General features: G+C 43.5%; 1 protein-coding gene across 1 annotated transcript in view; it reads left to right on the top strand.

The window, feature by feature from the left end:
• LOC144827554 (uncharacterized) overlaps positions 1-21,392 on the top strand; it is a 324,901-nt gene that overhangs the window by 102,975 nt on the left and 200,534 nt on the right. The window contains exon 2 of the mRNA XM_078685816.1: positions 4,324-5,503. Within this exon, the coding sequence (XP_078541942.1) occupies positions 4,348-5,503 (1,156 nt within the window). The 5' untranslated portion in view covers positions 4,324-4,347. The remainder of the gene's footprint in view (positions 1-4,323; positions 5,504-21,392) is intronic.

Raw genomic sequence — 21,392 nt, 5'->3', positions numbered from 1 at the left:
TCGCCCAAGAACCCCCATTCTACAAAAAGACCCCGGAGGAGGAAAGGCTCTGGCCCGCCCGCCACCCCCACAAAACAAATAACAAAGAAAACACATAGACAATAGAGGCACTGAGGCATAGAATCCCAGAAGAAGTTACTGTACACGAGGACCCGGGCATAGACCAACAGTTCAGCTCTCTACACCACCCTCAGCACCACCCGGGTGGGCGGCGGACTCAGCCGCAGGAGGTCGGTCCGGCAGAGAGTCCAGCCAGTCATTCACAGAATCAGGCCGATCAAAGAAAAAGGTTCGGTCATTGTACTCAACTCGCAGCCTGGTCGGAAAAAGCATAGCGTAGCGCAATCCCATGTCCCGGAGACGCTTCTTAACTCCACGGAAGCCCATACGCTGTTTCTGCACCTGTTGAGAAAAGTCCGGATAAAAGTTCACCGTGGCATTCTCAAAGGCCACCGGGCCCTTCACACGTGATGCCTGCAGGATAGCGTCCCGATCCCTATAGTGGAAGAGTTTCGCAACAATAGGCCTCGGCGGGGCGCCCGGCTTACCCTGGCCTCCCGGAACACGATGGGCACGCTCCACGGCGAAGAACTTACTCAGCCCAGACGGAGAGAGGTAGTTCTGGTTTAGATCCTCGACCAGGAGATCAACAGAGTGCGGTTCTGGATTCTCCAGAACGCCAACCACACGCACATTACAGCGACGTGCCCTGTTCTCAAAGTCGTCCAAGCGCCGGGTCATGAAATCGTTCACCCTATGGAGATTGCCAATCTCCGTCTGTATCTCCGAGACGTCTGCCGTGAGGCTGGATGACTTGAGATCCAATGACTTCACCTTCTCATTGGTTTTAGATAGGTCGGCCCGAATCAAGGTCACATCAATGGCCACGGTGTCGATTTTGTGGGCCAAAGCTTCATATTGTTGGCCTATCGTTTCCTTCATCCCAGAAATGGCGCCCATGATGTCCTGCAAGGACGGTTCCATTGACGCGTCCACATTGTGGTCAACCGCACTTGGGCCAGGCAGGGCGGCTCCGGGGGACCCCTTCGCATGGGTGTAGCGGTCCATAACGTTAGACTGCACCGGGCCCCCACGCAGGGGCGTCTTGGTCTTTCGTGTCTCTCGGTCCCCTCTGCCCGCCATGTCGGAAACCGCGTCACCAGGAGACCCACTCGACCCGATGGAAATGGCCACAGGAAAGCAGGGCGTCGGGACCAAAAGGCAGCTGCAAGGGTACCACTAGGAGAGAACCAGCCTGAAAGAAGAATAAGCCAGCCAAAGGCCCGACAGCCGTCTCGTGCGCCGGACCCAGCCCAGGCCAGACTCCCCAGCCAGATGTCTCAGTCTGAGGCCGAATCGAAACCGAAACTTAAGAGGGGGACCCACAAGTCCAATCCCCCTGCCGCTGTTGTTCAACTCCGAGACGGCCAGAGAGCCTCACCCAGTCCCGGGCGCACCGCGAGGGCGGACCCCAAAAGTTCGAATCGCCGTAACTGCGGCGCCCCGGGTCCAAATCAAATTCCAAAAGTCCCAGGAAGATCAGCCCAGCGTCCTCTACATAAATCCTCGTGAAGAATCAGGATATGTTCAGGATATCATGCCGGGAGTGGTGGGGGTCCGGAGAGCGCTGTGCTCACGCGGCCATCACGGATGCCCGCCAAGCTCCTCCCTCCGCTTGTGCATTGTTGATCATCTTTACGTGAAATATAGTCTACTGATTATTGCTTAACAATCTAAATGAGTATTAAAATGTAACTTCTGTTAAAATTATTGAATTGTATAATGCCAATGTTATCAAAAGAAAAAAAACATTACAAATTGGTAAAAAAAATAAAAGAAATATCATATACGTACATGCTATGAACTTTATAACCTGACCGTCACTGTACTAGCGTTCAGTACTATTCTAATGTGGTATCTGGTAATCTGTTGGGCATAAAGTTGTTCTTATCTAAGTAATCAAGTCGGTACGAATTTTATAAAGCCAATTGGCTAAGGTTGTAGGTAATATTTTGGTTTCACTATTGATTAGGGAGATAGGCCTATAAGAAGCGCATTGCTCTGCAGGTATATTGTGTTTTAGACTGACAATTATATGTGCTTCCTCCAGATCCTTTGGTAAACTTCCCTTTTCTTTTTCATTTGATCATGAATCGTGTGATGTTTGGGTAAGTAAATCTGAGAGGCTCTTTGTTTTATGCCTTAGGGACAGGTATTTTATGATTTGTTAAATACGCAAAGGCTTTAGCTATTTAATCAGTTGTTAGTGTTTCTTCTAGGGTATTTCTATGGTCAGCTATAAGATGTCGGAGAGGATTATTTGCAAGGTATTCGGGTAACTCCTCTCCTGCAATACTGAGGGATGTTATAAAGTGCTTAACAAAACATGGGAGATACAGAACCATAGCCCTCATTGCTCCCTAAAGTTTATTATGTATTGGCTTGCTTCCTCTCTCTGGCTCAATCGATGCAGCACCATACTCATATAATGGTGCTGTTAAATGCTTTACACTAAGTTCCTTTATCAAGCCTTTCTGCTAGAAGTCACAGCTACACAGGGTTGAGCAAAGGTAATAGAAACAAGCTTGTTTGGACCCAAGATGAGTTTTGCAAGTGTATTCCTCTATAAGGCTCCACAACCATATCCTATAAACACCCAAATTCTCACATGGTGTAAATTGCCAACTGACTTGTCAGCTTTGCTTTTTTCTTCTGCCTTTAACATTGCATTTTCTAGGTCGGGAGACCTTTGTTTCTTTTTCTTTTTAAATGAGTTACTGTTAATATGGCTTTCCCTCAGATGACAGTTTTACTATCTTTACAGAGGGTTGCAGGGGATTCTACTGTGTTTGAATTGAGTTGAGAATATTCTTGTTTGGTTAGCCACCAAGGTCTCAAACTCTACAGTGAGTGAGATTTTGGATTCATACATTGTATCTAAACTTCATTTCGATCTTGGTGGGAGAGATTTGTATCTCCATGATGATGTGTACATAGGCAATGGGGGTGAACAAGTAATCAATGTGAGAGTGCTCCTGAAATAAAAGTATAACCCTCTGCCTTGGGTGGTAATGTTTCCAGATTTTGCTGTAACCACCATTCATAAGGCCATTGAAAACGCCCCAATGATTGTGAACCCTGATGGGACTTTTACTATAGTATTTCTGAGGGGGCAGTGCACATTGACTAGTGTAATGAGCATATTGTAAATGGATCCATTAATCACCACATATAGTCCCTACTTGCCTACCCATATGGGATCTATTTTCAGGGGGAATTGTCAATTGCTTAGGATTCCTGCTCCTATGGATCCTCTAGGAAGCCTTAGTGACACGCCTTCAAAAAGCCATATCACTGCAGGAATTTACAGTCATTGCCAAAGAGGTGATAGGCCATATTGCTTTGATTTAAGAAATGCATCACTCTTGGTTTTATTTGAAGGACCATTAACGTTCCATGAGTGGCACTTTAATGAATTCCCATATATAGACATTATTTTTATAAGGTTGTCAATGACAGGGCGAAATGTCAGTCATATTGCACTTCACAAGATCCAATTGAATGAGTAGCTTAAGGATAAATCCTACTCCCACCCTATGCTGCAATATAAGAAGTATCTATTGGAAACTAGTACAACAAAGCATCAGATCCTTTTAACCTTCCTATACTGAGTGCATGACTTGAAGCCTGTAGCTGTTGTGACTTTGTTGCTCATAAAAGGGTTGTTTCCCAAAGGGGACTCAAGAACTGTTCAACTTCATTACAAGTATCCATTATTTAATTCACTTACCGTGTTGTTTCTACTCTCGAATCACTTTAACTCAGTTAATGAACAATAGGTCACTATGTCGGCCTCACGATTGCAGTAGTATCCATATTAATAAACGGAAAAAAAAATGTTGCCACATGAATGTAGGCAGCGTCTGGATATGGCCATCCTGGTTCCGTCCTCGTATATCATGCACCACGTAAGGTTGGTTGAAATCCATCTCTATCTAGGCTCTCACGTCTCCTGCTCTATAAACCAGAGTGATGTTGTACTTTCTACTGGGAGCAATAGTAAATAGGGTTGCTACAGCGAGGTAAGTCTCAGTCAACACGAAAATGTAGGATGCCAACAGAAGTATGTCTTTCACCAGCAGTCAAAGTAGGTGCAAAGGAACATGTTTGGGACTGTTGTTCATATGTTTTTGTAGCATGGTTTGGTGCACAAGATTTTTAACTGTTCGTTTTTTAATTGTCTAATGTGGACCGTAAAATGTTGAAGTACAGTGTCTTATAAGAGTCCGTTTTTAGTTTCTTTTCATCTTTCTTTTACCTTAGACTCTACATTCCCCTGAAGGGAAGATGAATGAGCTCAAATATAAATATATTCCATCGATCACCCTGCATATAACTGAGGAAATCACTACTACGAGGCTCTGCTCCTCTTCCAGTGAAGATTTTGAAGAGCAAATCGCCAACCTTGTGGATGTATTTTTGGTCAAAATGTACATGTGCAAGCTTTGCCAGTTTACCACTAGTATCAAGAATAAAATCAAGATCCATGTGTCTAATGATCATGAGCTTGACCGTATCCATCTAATTTCCGCAAGCCCTGGAATAGGCGCAGACCAAGAAGAAAATGACAACTACAGTATTGGGGATGAAATTGGTCAAGAAAATAAAGAAAATGAAGTGAACCTGGAAAAGATGCCCTTCCTTTTGCCCATGTACAGAATTCTTAACAACATGAGTCCTGAGTCCTGTGATATAAGCCTTGGAGACCATAGTGATAGCACACAGGTGGCCCACACTTGTGACGTCAATACACTGTTTGAAGAAGAAACCTCAAATTTTCAGCTTGACGAGCCAAGCTCGGTAGCCTCGAACCCAATCCCATGCTCAGCAAATGCCTCTGAATCCAGAAAGAGCACAGATGACGAGGAGGCCCAGTCTGAGCACCTCATGTCTCTTGGTCTCTGTCGCACGTCCATCATTAAATCCCAGGCACTAGGAGCTGAGACCAAAGTCCCTGTGCCTGAAGCAAGATGGGAGACAAATAGCAATCAGCAAAAGGACAAGGCTGAGCAGAACTATATGAGTGTTGCTCAGAAGAACAATTTTCGGCCCCGGCTCCGAACTGACAGAAGAAAGCATGTTTGCAAACTTTGTGATTGTGAACTCAAGTCCAAAGAGTCTTACAAAACCCATATGAAATGCCATGACAGGGCCCAAGGATTTAAATGTCTTCATTGCAGCTGCTGTATGTCAGATTGGAGTCTGATGGAGAAACACTTAGAAACCCATGTGACAGCCAATGAGACATACAAGTGCCTTGTCTGCCAAAAAGGATTTAAGATGAGAAGCACATGGAAATTGCACAAGAAAAGGCATCAGGAAAAACTGGATGTTTTCCAGTGCTCGAAGTGTTCTACTTTTTATAAATCAGAACAGATTCGAAATCTCCACTTTGCTTGTCACGCTGAAGATCATTTCAAGTGTCCACACTGTGATTTCACAGGTAAGCAAGCGTTGTGATTTTTATCTTTTGTCTACATGTTTTATTGTGTGCCAACTTTTGTAATAACAGACCTCCCTAGAGTTCCTTCTGTTTTTATCGAACTTGCAGAACCATTTTACTTCCGATTTAGAAACAGAAATATGAGTCCAGAATTGAGATTATTTTTCTTGTTAAGCGAGAAGGTGTATGGATCTATACATAGTTTCACTGTGGTTTGTGCACAATGCACACACTTGAGCATTCTGGAAGCAATAATTGTTTTCTCATTTATTTGTTTTTTGCTAACTTTAATATTTTTTCATTCATTGTTCAGTATTATTTGAGTTCCTGGGTAGTTCTCCATTCAGTCCTTTTTAGGGTATTCTGCAGTACAAGTATATGGCTATTGAGTAAAGGTAAACTTTGGCAGGAATGGTGATCAGCGAGACACCTCAGGCTCCCCGCCATGTTATTCCCTTGATAGTTATTTTCTTGTTTTCTATATCATTGGCAAATCGGTGTTTGGCACATGGTAGGTGGAGCGAGTTATGGTGTGCACTGTGTACATTGGGGTTCACTGACATCGAAACCCACAACATCCCCTTACAACAATATGGAATAATAAATATCAAGGTCAAAAATATCGACATCCTATGTTTCTAAAGGTAAGCACAAAAATGGCACCAAAAATATCGATGACATAAATATAGATGTACAAAATATCGTTTTTTATATATGTATATAAAATAATATATATTAAATATATATTAAATATATTAAATAATAAAATTAATTAAAAAAATATGGATGTAATATACATTTCTAACAAATATAACAAATAAACTTAACTTAAAACATTTAAACACACATATATAATAGTTATATATATATTTACTGTAAAACAATTAATAAACTTAATTTACATTTATTTTATACTTTTAAACATATATAAACAATTAACAAATATATATATATATATATATATGTATATATATATATATATATATATATATATATATATATATATATATACCAATAACATAAAATGTATGTTAAAAAACATTCTATTATTAATTAAAGCATTAAAATATTTTAACTTACATTTCCCACTCTAGTCAATGCAACAGAAGGGAAAGTGTTGGATAGCGTAGGGGTGAACATTACTATTCCCACTCCAGTGAGTGTAACAATAGGGAAAGTGTTGAATAGCGAGGGGTAAAAAATACTATTCGCACTCCAATGCATGCAACAATAGGGAAAGTGTTGAATAGCGGAGGGGTATAAATTACTATTCCCACTCCAGTCAGTGGAACAGTAGGGAAAGTGTTGGATAGCGGAGAGATAAAATTACTATTCCCACTCCAATGAGTGCAACAGTAGGGAAAGTGTTGAATAGCGAAGGGGTAAAAATTACTATTCCCACTCCCTTGAGTGCAACAGTAGGGAAAATGTTGGATAGCGGAGGGGTAAAAACTACTATTCCCACTCCAGTGAGTGTAACAGTAGGGAAAGTGTTGAATTGCGGCGGGATAAAAATTACTATTCCCACTCCAATCAATTCAAAATTAAGAACAAACAAAATATTAACAACAAAAAATATTTGAAATACAAAATAAATAAAAAGATATATAAATGTTAAAAATTAAAATACAAATATATTTTATGTTATGAACTTTAAAAAAGAAAACATATGATATTAAATACATATCACAAATACCGACAAATATTATATTAAATATAAAAATATTTTTTAAACAAATATTTTTAGTTAGAAATTATTTGTAAACAAAAACTTTATTACATACATTTATTTTATTTACATCATACCCTATAACACCACACAATTCACAACCCACATCTAAGTTAAAAATAAAATGTACTTCCATAATCAACATAATTTTCAATTAAATAAATATTATTTATTAAGAACCAAATTAAAACACATACAAATTACTTAGCTTCCCACCCCTTACCCCCATAAACCCCACAACCCACAACCCACACCTAAAATTACTTACACAATTTCCATATTTAATTTTCAATTTATTAAATATTAATAACGAATTATTAATTAATTAAAAGTAAATTACTTCCCACCCTTTAACCCTATAAACCCCACTCCCCCACCTAAAATTATTTACACAGTTTCCATATTTAATTTTCAGTTAATTATTATTAAGTAACAACTGATTAAATAAAAATAAATTACTTCCCACCCTTTACCCCTAAAACCCCACAACCCTCACCTAAAATTAATTACACAATTACCATAATTAATTACCAATTAATTATGTAATATTAATTAGCAACAAATTATTAATTAATTAAAAATCAATTAAATCCCACAATTAACACTATAAAATCTCAATTAAATAAACATTAATAAATTGTAAAAAATCATTAATTTATTATAATTAAATTACTTCCCACCATATTCCCCTAAAACCCACAACCCGCTATGGAACTCGAAAACATAAAATTAATAACTCCTAAAAATGTACCACATATATAAAAAACATAAACAATACTTATCCAAAAAAAGCTTCACATACATTTAAAATATATACTAAAAAACATAACACTAATTAAAAAATCGATATTTTAAACAATATTTCTTACCTACAAATCAATATTCTTGACAACGATATTCTTTCTGTCGATTGTCTGCACACCGTGCATTGGCAAGTATAATTGGCAAATGTACATGTTTTTTACAGTGAATTTCATTGTTTTTTTAATGATTTACTTAATTTCCAATTCCATACTGTTGGCTGCATCTAACAAAATATGGGCCTCCTACCCCTACTACCTTTGAAGCTGCATAGTGGGATTGACTGCAGGGCCTGGTCTGCGGCCAGACCTTGCACCCAACCTGCCGCAGACACCCAGACCTCTCTATATCTGACCTTTGGCCTTCGGCACCCAACTCACAGCAGTGGCCAATCCCTGCTGTGCACAGCCTTTGGCCATGTGCACCAGGGGTTGGCAACTGAGTCTGGCCTACCCAGCACGGGTAGATAACACCCATTGAATATGTCAAAAGAACTGGCCTTCATTCAGGCCCTGCACCAAACCTGCTCCAGTTGGCCAACCCCTGCTGAGCAGAAGGGTTGGTCCATTGAGCTTGGCCTTATTTATTATTATTATTATAATTAGTACTATTATTATTGTTTTGGTTCACGGATCCTGAATTAGAACTTCCAGCCAAGGAAAGATTTATGCCCATGTACTGCAAACCAAGAGCAAGCTTCCCGTTAGGAGGTTTGCGATTCCAAATCCATATCTGTCTATCGGCGATACCAATACAGAAGCTTACCCTGGGTGTCTGCTGTAGTAGGGCATGGAACTAGCCCTGGATTTTTTCGGTACGTGGATCTCAACAACTAAAATGTCAGCCAGAGTCTGAGGTACCTGTGTTTGTGCCAGGGTCCCTGTCCACAATTTTAGATGTTGAGGATCCATAGATTAAGCAACTCCTTTTATTTTTATTAATATATTATTTACATTGGAGATCCTTTGATGGTCTCCCCACTGTGGCCTGGAAATCAGCGGGATGTGCCTCTCTGACCTCTTTATATGGTCTTTACATTTTTTATTCAGAACACAGGACATCATGAAATGGCCACGTCAAAGGAAATTTATGTCTCTTACAGCAGTAAATAAAACTCGATTGGATGCACGGTGCTAACTCTAGATACCCGTATCCTAATGCATCGACTAGATAGAAGACTTCCTCATAGGATCAGTTTCCTTTTTTTTGTATTTCTTCATTTATGAAGGATTTGCGAATCCAAAAAGCCTAAGATAATCAAAATTGTTAACCCTTTAATACCTGCTGGGCTATATTTGTAATACTTCTCAGGAACTATGAATGGATTTATGGAAAACGTTGCATGCACGTATAATTCTAATCAGGAAATATGCTTTAGTTGGTTTGGTGTACATTCGTCTTGTTGTTTTTGAGATAAACATTTTAAAAAGGTGGCAGTTAGAGGTGAATGGGTGAACACTTTTGTGTATAACTTTGTTTAATGTAGCAGTTCAGTGATTCACCACTCCTTTAATAACATTTGAATTTTTTTACAAATTTAATTTGTTAGAAATGTGCTTTGTATATTTTTTTCTGCCACATTGGAAAAACACAGTTATAGGTTAGATATAGTGCAGCAAACACAAACCTTAAAAAGCCCTCAAAATTTACAGTTTTGTTATGCAACAAGCAGCACACACCATAACTCGCACCAATTGCCAATTTTTTGCTCTTGATCGACAGGCTTGTTTCATATATCATCGGCAAAGTGATATGCGCATGTTCAGTGTTGTGCGTGATGGTGTTGTATACTATAAGTGGCAAATTTCAGTGCTCTTGTAGATTACTCTTTGCTAAACCATTACAAACTTTAACTATTTTTTTCAGTGAATTTGTATATATTTGTCAGAGATTACCCATTGCCTTTGTTGTTTAATAAATTACCTCTTCATGATATATATATGCAGAGATACTTCCAAATCCAACCAGGCAATCCTTGCATACTGTCCAACAAGGATTGATGCAGACGCCAGATTCGATTCAATTCAATTATTTTTTCGAGTATCCATCATAACCACCATTACGCATTTCAGTCGTTCAGTGCAGACTTTGGTTAGATCACATGCACGTCATTTCCATATGCTATCTTTCAATTAATACATCATCACAGATATAAAGACAAGACTTGCATAATGATGCAAAGAGGAGAAATACATTGACCATAGTATTTGGCGTAATCAAACTTCACGTGGCTTGCCCATTGCACTGATTTACCAATATAATCACAAACTAAAAGTGTGAATTGAAATTGATTGAAAAAAATGTAATTCTTATATCAGTCATTCGTATACATTGTATGCGACCTGTACAAATGTCAGTGTTTCAGCCCGAGAATTCATACAGTACAATAAGATGCATTTGTTAGATCAATCAGACTCTCTACGGGCAGATAATTTCATTATTCTGGTTGCACATAGCAATATTCCACCAGTGATTGACTCTATGTTGACATAGACATTTAAAGTGCATATGTGTGGTTTGGACGTACTTTTTACGGTGCTAAGTCCTTAAAACATACAGTGGAAATAGTTAATCCTTTGTGGGCTGACACTTCTGTGAAACACATCTATAAAATTAGCGTCATGCATAAATGTCAATATTAAATTTGTACAGTACACTATGATATATTTGCTCAGTCAATCAGGCTTTCTACGGGCAGATAAATTCATTTCTCACATTGCATATAGCTCTATTACACCACTGATTGAGTCAATGTGGATATAGACATTTAAAGTTCATATATGCATGTTGGGCGGATGTTTTGGGGTGCTAATACCTTTTCTCATACAGTATAAATGCTCAAGCCTTTGTGAGCAGACACTTCCGTTAAAATACCTCTTATCGGCATACCCCTCCAAAGCACATGTGGGCAAATAATTCTATGTCTGGAATGCCCTTCCATCTATATTATGCCATATATATGGAAATATTTTTCATCAACTGCGCGTTACAAATTATAGTGAATTCTAAATGTCAAAACATATAGCTAAAAACGGGCAATGTGAATATCATTGTGACTTTAAAAGTACAAAACCACTCCTAGTCGTTCCTCTTTGCACGCAAATTCCATCACCACTAAAGTACTTGCAAACTCAAATAGTTCATCAACATAACGTACATCATGAAGTGGCATGTAATAAAGAAAATAGTGATATAAGGTCAAGCCCATATGGGCCAACCTGTCATTTGTCCATACTCAGAGGCAGGCATACAGCTCCTCATTTATATTGAGCCCATTGGGGAGTCTGCAGTCTAAACTTACAATGTAGCGCATCTCAAGCTCCCTCAGTGCCTTTATTCGATCACCAGCCCTTCTGTTGAATGGTGCTGCCTCAATTACGAAAGAACTCATTTGTTTGGGATCGTGGTTATAGTATAGCTCACAGAACCTGGGTATGCCTGATCAATGTTACTTATGGCATGCATGTGCTGTATCACCCTCTTATGGGCAAGTGTTGTAATTGTTTTTTTGTTTGTAGATTTATATAGTGCAGCTTATCACCAGTGAGGATATCCAGGCGATGTCCATGGACACAGGGAGGTTAAGTGATTTGCCCAGAATCCCAGGATTTTGCACCAAGACTGGAACCCGGATCCCCAGCTTCTGAGTTGGCAGCTCTGACAGCTGCTTCACATCCTCTTCCAATATAACATAGGTTGCATGTCCATATTGATTAAGCATGAGCGCAAAATCCGCTCCGATCGCGGATTTTGCGGATTTTCGGCAAATCCGCGATCCGCGAACTCTCGCGGATTTGCCAAAAATCCGCAATCCGCGATCGGAGCGGATTTTGTGGTCAAAAGTTCAAGCGCGCCTAATTAACGATGGCGCCGGCAAGCTGCCAGCGCCCATCCTGCAATAGTTACTTAATTAGCTTCAACAGGAAGCTCTAACAGATAAGATACAGCAGGGGCTCGAGCGCCTGCTTTATTTTAGCAGTTGGAGCTTCCTGTTGAAGCTAATTAAGTAACTTTTGCAGGATGGCGCTGGCAGCTTGCCGGCGCCATCGTAAATTACTTCAACAGTGGTGTCTTCTTGAATAAATATGAAGGGCAGGGTTCATTCGGGCACGACGGTCCTGGCACAAAAAAATAAACCTCAACAGGAAACACTTGCAAATATCAATAAAGCATGTGCCCTAGTTGAAGCTTAAATTCAGTGACTCATTCATCAGCCCAAAAATTAATCTGCTGCTCTGATCGGTCTCTGACCTTTTATACACACAAGAGGCATGCTCGCATGGACGCCCCGTCCGTTTGGCCCCGCCCACACACTCGAGGTGTGCACCGTCTTCCCGCCATTTACCCACTATGATGGACATTTCACTCAAGGGACCCCTGCGCACTTCGGCGCGATTGCATAGTGACACACACTTGGTCGCTGGAACTAGTTGAAGCGCAAATGCAGTGACTCATTCAGCAGCCCAAAAAAAAACGTGAGCGTTGGGAGGCTGGGCATCTTTGACTTTTACGAGCGCAACCCCCGTGCTGTTCCTGTGACCAGGGGCTTCTGTCTCTTAATCTGCTGCTCTGATCGGTCTCTGACCTTTTAGACACACAAGAGGCATGTGCGCTCGCGTGGAAGCCCCGTCGGTTTGGCCCCGCCCACACGCTCGAGGAAGCCCCGCCCCCAAATCCGCAAATCCGCTGAATCCGCGGATTTTGCGGATCCACGATCCGTGAATCCGCTGAATCCGCGAATCGTGGATCCGCAAAATCCGCCCATGCTTAATATTGATACATCAATGGCATAGTCTGTTCTACAGTTGTATGAACTCCTAATCTTTTTCGGGTTGTCTTTTAAAGGGGATGTATACTCAACGGTATTCTTGCCTATGGTTCAGGCTTTGCATCAGGAGCATTTTTTTAAATCGTTCTAGGTTGCAACCAACTCCTTTGTTTAACCATCTATGGGCTACTCTTTACTAGTGCATCAATCATAGATTGTGTGCGTTTGTAAGTAATTTGGGGATTTCTTGACATCAGCTCACCGATTATGGGATCTGATCTCACTATCTGCCAATGCCTTATGAGTAAGGCCCTTAATGCTTTGTCCTGGCTGCTTTATGGAGTTATAAATCTTACTCCCCCTTCAGTCGTTTTTTTGGCCTTGATAACAGAATGGCATATTTCTCTCTTTTATTTGGTGCCAGTGGCAGCTCCCTCATTAGGGCGTTGGGGCGTTGCCCCCCTATATTTGGCCCCCCAAGCCCTGAATTTAATGTAAATAATTGCAGTCAAATGTTTTCGTTTCGGCTGCTGACGCTGGACATTCATTTTTCATGATCAGCCGCCGGCCGGGTTGCTTGCATCGTGATGAGTGGGTGTGGCTTGAAGATAATTGACATGCAATCAGGAATACAGGCTCACTTTGTCAACGCACGTACACTTCGAAGTACGCAAGCCCGGTTGGCCGACTGCCTTTCCGTGGCCAACCCGAAATGCTCATCAGACTGGCCTCTCATTACTTGTACATAGTGAGTGGGGGTGGATCCCAGCCGCAGACCCCTGCACTCGGAATGAGCGCTGGGTTCACCTGCTCGATCCAATCCTGGTCTGCTCTCAGCAAGAGGGAAGTGTCTGGATTGGCCAGGACTCGCAGTTAGGCCCGGTCCTCCCGCACATGAGGCAGCGCGGGGTGGGGAGTTTAGGTCCATGGAGCACATGGCCAATCACTGCATGGCTCAAATATGAAGCCATTCAGTGAGTGGCCATTCTGTCCCCTGCTTTTCCCTCCCTCTCTCTGTGCGTGCAGCGTCACTAATGGCATTGCAGTAGAAGGAGTGGTGGAGTAGTCGTAGTGGGTCCAGGCAAGTGTCTTCCTGGCAAGAAGACAGCTCTCCGAGATGGCGTGAGACTTCCATCATGGTGTAAAAAATGTAGGAAGTAATTTATAAGATATACTTTTCTGTGGCTGTTTGTGAATTTTTAAAATAAAGATGAAAATGTTGTTTTGCATTTATTATAAGTATTATGTTACTATTGTAGAGATGAAGAAACCAGATTTTCTAAAAGCTAGTGCAGGTGCTATTTAGAATTCTTGGACTCTGATCTCTGTCTGACATTCTGTCATTTATATTATCTTAAGGCTTTGCTGTCTGCAACTAAATCATATGGGTCATTTTGATTAAACAAACTGTGCGTGGCATAAGGGCTTTTTTGAGGGAAGTGCATTCCTGTTTGTGGGGATGCAGTGTGTTTATTGTGTGACATGACATTAATAGGGCATCGAAAGATCTCCCCTGCTGTTTTATAAATTATAATTACTTACTGCGTCACACAGTCCATGACGATTTTCAAACTGGCGGTAAAGCCGAGTGGGCCTTGCTGCACACTGCCATCTCACAAAGTAATCAGACGGTAAACTCAAGCTCAGAGCGGGCCTCAGCTACTCGCCAAGTTAAGCAGCATCATAGTAAAAAAACAATTGTGGTATTTCAAATGCCAAGATTAAGGATGTTTCTATTTTCCTCTATCGCACTTGGGGTATCACCGAGTGTTTTGTCTGTGTTTGTCCCAAAAAGTAAGTAAGGATCGGGAGTCGGATGGATCTGTAAAAATAAATGCAGTGAAATAGCTTTTCACAACTAGTATGTCACTATGTGATGTGTCTAAGTCTTGCATTATGTGACCCTCTTCTCAGGCCTGTCACGATAAATCACAGGTCAACTTAAACTCGGAGCGGGCCTCCGAGACCTCGCCTTTATAAAGTCCATCATTGTACACAATCAAATATCACAGGTCACGAAATTTGTGTTTTCTTCGCATAGTTATACTATTACTACTGGACTGCAGTGCCCCGAGTGTTCTTTCCGTGTGTTGGTCCTGGCCGAAAGGCAGCAGTTTAAAATTATTATGTATCGGGATTCTGATTGGTGTCTCATAGCAACTCGTTTGTGATGTGCTGCCTATGTGCGGTGTTGTTGAATTATCTGACCCAGCGGTTAGGCCTGTGTGAAAAGCCATAGTCACAGGGAAGGCAAGCAATGCAATCATAAGAGCAGTGCATGTAGCGCTACTGCAGCATGGCACATGTTTAAAAAATCAGCAATGTTGTGCACACTACCGCCTCACAAAGGATATCTATCTTTCTGTTTAACCTTGCACACTACCACTAGACTGCCTTGCAGTGCGCAATGTGTTCTTTCTGTTTTATTCCGGACGAAAGACAGCAGTGTGAGATGATTAAGGATCGGGATTCAGATCGGTGTGCTTAACTGCAGTGAAATAGTATTTAGTAGGCATTCTGGGAGGGGCTGCTAGATGTTAAGTTAAATCTATCCCCAACACTGATGATTTTAGGATGCGAAAGCAAGCTCGATCTTAATGCTGAGACGGAGGCTCTAGTATTTATTTCAGTGGCAGTGCTCCATATTCTCAAATCAGTTGCTTGGAAAGATACGGGGTACCAACATTCCAGATGTGGCTGACTAGACTCCTAGGTATGCACAATTTTGAGACTGCCCTGTATGAGCACAAGGGTAAAAGAATACGAGATATGGGCCTAAAGGTTTGGGCGCCGTGGCTGCTTGGAGGACCACTAGGATGTAGGAGGAATTAATGTGGAGCTAAATTAAATTGTATTATAATGTATATAATGGTCCTCTTTTATACTCATTGCCTTAAATATATAATCTCGAGGTCTATACAGATGGTTTCTCCGTTTTAAGGTTCCATTTTAATCGGATTTTAATGCTTCTTTCTATCTTTGTATACTGATGGATGAAATGTATTTATTATTCTCTGTATAATCAAGTCAATGCTTTTACACTGTGTCAATTAATTCTCAAATAAAAAATAAGATTAAAAAAAAAAAAAGAAATGGGGGCGCTAGAGGGTGCGAGACAAGATGGCCGCACTTTAATGAGGCTCCGTCAGATCAAGCCGAAAATCCGTTAATAATCCTGCACATCCTACTTTGTAAATTGCAACGCTGAGGCGTGAAGGCATCCCGACCCCGGAGATCGCTTTGTGGGCGGTTCTGAGGCTCCCGCTGCCCGAGGAGCTCTTGATACACCGTGAGCTGGGACGGGCCTGGTGACCCGGCAGAACATCCGAGCGGAGCCTGCCATCGAGTTTCCCCCACCAGCGGCTGCACTGACGGCGGCGAGAGGCGAGAGGAAGACCCCACGGCACGGAGCCCGGCGAGCTTCTCCTGTTCCCCAACCCGAGCCCATGGGTGAAGGCGAGGCCTGAGGGAGCGGCTTACAATGGTCCGAAGAGCAACGCGGGAGACGGGCCTCGAGAGGGCGGCTGCCAAACGGACCGGGACTCTGCCGGTGGTCGGAGGAACGAGCAAGGTGGAGGCTGCCGACGCCCGGACGTCTCCGGAGCCGGCTGCGGTGAGTGGGGTAGGGGTCGGGCGCGGTCTGGGACTGTGGAGGCGGTACCGGGCCTTGTGCGCGGCCCCCCCCCTGCGAGCTGTGGTCGGGGCTGGGCGGGACGGGTAGCAGGTCCGGCTGCTGCGCATACGGCTGCTCAGAGTGGGCTCGATCGAGGCTGTGGGTCCTGACTGCACCCGGACTGTACCTGCAAGATTTGCCGGCATTCAGCGAGTGGGCCGATAATCCCCGTCCTCGGGTAATCATCGAGCTGGTGCAGGCGGGCAATTGCATATTGCTGATTGGCGGGAGCTTTGGGACGTCTTTGCGGACAAACTTTACTGTGCATAACTCCTTGAGCATTGTGTGTCCACTTAAACTCTGTGTCTGGATAGAGCGTGGGGGAGCTGCTTGGGGTGATTGGACTCTGGATATTTCGCAGGCGCCACAGATCCCCCTGGACATCTGCGGAGTTGTGGTTGGGGCTGCAGAACGTCCACAGCCATGGGCAGGCCGGACAGGGGTCAATCCAAGATAAACTTCGAATCCCGCAGGCCGGCCAAGATGCCGCAAAAGGCCACCTCTGACTCAGACTCTGAAATGGCGTCTGGTGGGACGCCTAAACTGGAGGCAATGCTGGCGGCCATGCAAAAATCGCTGCAATCTATTGAAGGTGCCATGTCTGCGGTCAATCACCGGCTAGATCATATGTCGACGCAGCTGGAAAAACATAAATCTCGCTTGTGGGAGGTTGAGCAGAGGGTTTCGGCCAATGAGGACGGACTGACAGCAGTCACAGATAAGGCCTCAGATATGGATAAGATTCTGGCTGTTATTAAAGCAAAGAATGAAGATTTGGAGGCGCGCTCGCGATGCAACAACATCCGCGTTACGGGCCTGCCTGAATCGACAAATGTGGGGAGAATGGAGGTATATATGGAGCGCCTCATTGCTGACATATTTGGGACTGAGCAGCTGTCGGCCATGTTTATTATTGAGCATGCGCATTGGTCACTGGCGGTCAGACCACCACCGGGCGCCCAAATAAATACAAACAATGGGTTTGCCCAAGACGAACCGCACATCAAAAGTGTTAAGCCAATCGTAAAGAAAAAAGCATCTATTAGTAACAAAAGGCAACTATGGCCGGGGTGCTCTAAAGGTATATGACACCTACCCACCAAAGTGTCAATCAGTCCTAGGGTTCAGCCGAACCCAGGGCATACATATATATACAAAACACCTGAGCACACAAATATCATGAATTCCAAAAAGTCAATTGAATATGTAAGTATTTCTCCGAATACTCCAATGACGTCTCAGCATACTGTATGTTATAAATCCATACTGTCTTAGAGCAACAATTCAATTAGTCCAAACAAATCTTCATGGATTGGGATCTGTGTTTAATTTCCACAATTCACAAACGATAAGCAGCAGCCGACGCGCGTTTCGCCCACAGGGCTTTCTCAAGGCTTGTTTGTTACTTTTTCCAAAGAAATATAGTTGTAGATATTCTCTAGGACAGCACTTCTCAATGGAGGACGGGTAATAGCCCGAATGTTTGGCAACACAGTAATCGATCTTTATTGACGATTTATGCTCCTAATATCCTTCATCATCATAGTAGTTGTGGCCCTGATAAAATCTTGTCCGTTTGGATATCGTCCAATTTCAAAATTCAAACCCCATCTTTTGTGGGATAGTGCTATCCATTCGGATCTTGATAAATCCCAAGAATATACTTTTGTGCTCCGGAGCACCCTTGCAGTGCTATCTGCTCCGATTTCTTTTCCGTGCAGAGTCCACCGGGCGCCCCTCCACGTCCTGTAATTGCCCGAGTTCTAAACTATAGAGACTGGGACGCCATTTTGAGAATGGCGAGGGAGAAAGGCGCAATAGAACACCAAGGGAACAAGCTAGAGTTTTTCCCAGACTTTACTGCAGCGGTTCAGGCGGCCAGAAAAGAATTCAGAACGGTTAAACAATTCTTACGAAAAGAGGAAGTGCCCTATGCCATGTTCTACCCCGCTAGACTCCGAATTGGAGCCCCCACTGACAAAAAAATATTTAACACTCCAAAAGCGGCGATGGACTATGCTAAAAAGCTGAAACGCAAAAAGCGTGACTCTTCCACGACACCTGAGGAGGAGATGGCCGAGGAGGAGCTCTGAACTGCCGATAAAGGCATTCTGAAGCTTGCAGTCGTTGGTTACATAGCCTGGGGGCTGCGACTTCTCATTATATGAACATTTCTATCTTAATATGGGTTGAGGTTTGAACTCCCAGGCCACATGGGATTTGGGTGGAAGACATGAACGCTCAGGAGCTAATCTATTGGTTGGCCTGCTTCTAGGGGTTGGGATGGCATGTCTGGTTCAGAGTGTGTTTCAGATGATGCGAGCATAGGACGGAGGGAATGACAACGTCTGGCCTTGAGATTATTCGTGTCCCCTCTGGAGTTTAGATGATGCTACCATGCTCTGTTGTTATATGGATGTTCATTCATAAATGCTTGATCACCTCCCGTTATGTCTGTTACGGGAGGGATATGCACCCTGGCGCCTTCCACATGGGTGTACCCAATTGTTGTATGAACAGGGGGGGGGGACGAGTTGGGAATTGGGTTGGGATGGCTTTGGCTAGATTGGGTGGCTGAAGTGGGAGGGGGGTTGATGGGGGAGGGGGGTAGGGAGAGGGAATGTTTCTGGATCTTCCCCTGTTGGGAGGATTTGTTGTGCGTGTACAGCCAGGGCATGGTTCTTTCTACACTACATCGACTCACTCTTGAATGGCGGGGTCAGTATTACGAGCACAGCCTAGACATGAATGCTTCACTTCTCTTTCAGACACACTACGATTTGACCTTTGACTCAGCTTATTCCAGGTATATGATGATTTTGGTAGATGCTCAATAGCAGTAGACTCAATTGGATCACGTGGAATGTGAGAGGTCTCAATAGTCCCAAAAAGATTAGACAGGTATTAGGATATTTAAATCGTCATAACGCACATATCGTTTTCCTCCAAGAAACACACTTAACGGCGCATAAAGCGGTATCTGTAGCTAAACAGTGGGCGGGGTTCCGGTTGGCCTCGACCTACTCAACATATGCCTGAGGCGTTATGGTTCTGATCAAAAGGGGTGTGCAGTTTGAGAGTGTACGAGAGGAGGTCGACAGAGAAGGGAGGTACCTTTTATTGCATGGTAAACTGTGCGGAACATTACTTACAATGGTCAATGTCTATGGGCCTAACATAGACGACCCGGATTTCTATAGGGTGCTGTGGAACAGAGTGTATGAATTGCCACCGTCTGCTATTGTATGTGGGGGTGATTACAATGTGGTTCTGGAAGCTGGTGTGGACAGGAAAGACTTCTCACCCGCTGCAAGAGAAGAAAGCTGCGAAAGCGGTGCATGATGGTATGACAGATCTGTGATTGGTGGATGCGTGGAGACTGCGTCACCCTCAGGACACAGTGGGTACATGTTATACGTATGCGCGAGACACGTGGTCCCGATTGGATTTTTGGTTAGTGACTCGGGATGTGAATGCGTGGGTTTCTAGTGTTGAACACTTACCGCGTACATTGTCAGATCACGCACCGGTTGCACTAGCGATGGACCTTCCGGCTTACTCTTCTGCTCCGTACACTTGGAAATTGCAACCCACAGCCCTGCTGGATCTAGTGTTTAAGGAGGAAGTTCGGGAAGTGATAGAACATTTCTTTTCGGAAAATGTTGGATCAGTACAAGGCATGAGCACTATTTGGGAGGCCTTTAAGGTGACTATTAGGGGTGTGTGTATAGGGAAGCAGGCAGGGGTTCTCAGATCACTGCGTGACTCTCTTGCACGGCTAGAGCATGACCTGAAGAGCCTGGAACACCGTTATGACACTTCCCCCACTGATGCATTGCTGGCGGACATTAGGTCAAAAGTAGACGAGTATAACGAGCTAGCAGAACAAGAAGCTCGCCACTTGTCCAAAAGGCGTAGAGCAAGATACTATGGGGAAGGTGGACGACCCGGTCGCGCACTGGCAGAGCGCATTGCTGAGCCGTGGGCGAAATACTGTAATGTGCAGGGGATTACCGTGAATGACCGCTCCGTGACAGACGCCGCAGGGATTTTGAATCAGTTTGTGCAGTATTACAAGGGCATGTACGAACATAGGGAAACGGCTAGTGAGGACGAGGTGGGAAAATATCTAGAGGAAGTAGCATTGGTTTGGCTTTCTAAAGCTCAACAAGACTTTTTAATGCATCATATAACGGCTGACGAACTGAGGGACGCCATCGCTGCATTGCCGAATGTTAAGGCAGTGGGCACGGACGGTCTCCCCGCCGAATTTTATAAGGAATATGCAGATGTGCTTCTTCCGCACCTGGCCGAAATGTACGAGGAATCGTTTGAGCAGGGACGACTGCCGGACACGCTCAGAGAGGCCCTCATTGTTGCGCTACCTAAGCCCGGTAAGCTGCATGACCAGTGCAAATCTTACCGGCCGCTCTCTTTAATAAATACAGACGTGAAAATCTTAGCTAAGGTGTTGGCAACACGGTTACGTCTGCTCCTCCCCGTTATGGTCTTACCGGACCAATCGGGGTTTATTCCGTCACGTTCTACCGCGCACAATTTACGAGCTATGTTTGCTGTCCTCCATTTGATCAAGCCAGAATTGCCGGCTGTGGCTGTTTTTTTAGACGCTGCAAAATCGTTTGACTCTATAGCATGGAACTTTCTATTTGCAGTGTTGCACCGTATGGGAGTTCCTCTGTTTTTTGTCAACTGGGTGAAGCTGCTGTATGCAGACCCAGTGGCCCGGGTTCGGATCAATGGGCATGTTTCGGACGTTTTCCCCATACAGTGCGGGACCAGGCAGGGCTGCCCGCTCTCGCCTTTATTGTTCGCTTTGATCATCGAGCTGTTGGCCTGCATGCTGCGCCAGCGACATATGCACTCGGCTCTGCGCTTTGAGCAGAGGCCGCTGGCTGTG

The sequence above is a fragment of the Lissotriton helveticus genome, chromosome 4_1, assembly GCF_964261635.1.
Source record: "Lissotriton helveticus chromosome 4_1, aLisHel1.1, whole genome shotgun sequence".
Classification (NCBI taxonomy): Eukaryota; Metazoa; Chordata; class Amphibia; order Caudata; family Salamandridae; genus Lissotriton; species Lissotriton helveticus.
This window is presented reverse-complemented; position numbering and strand designations above follow the sequence as displayed.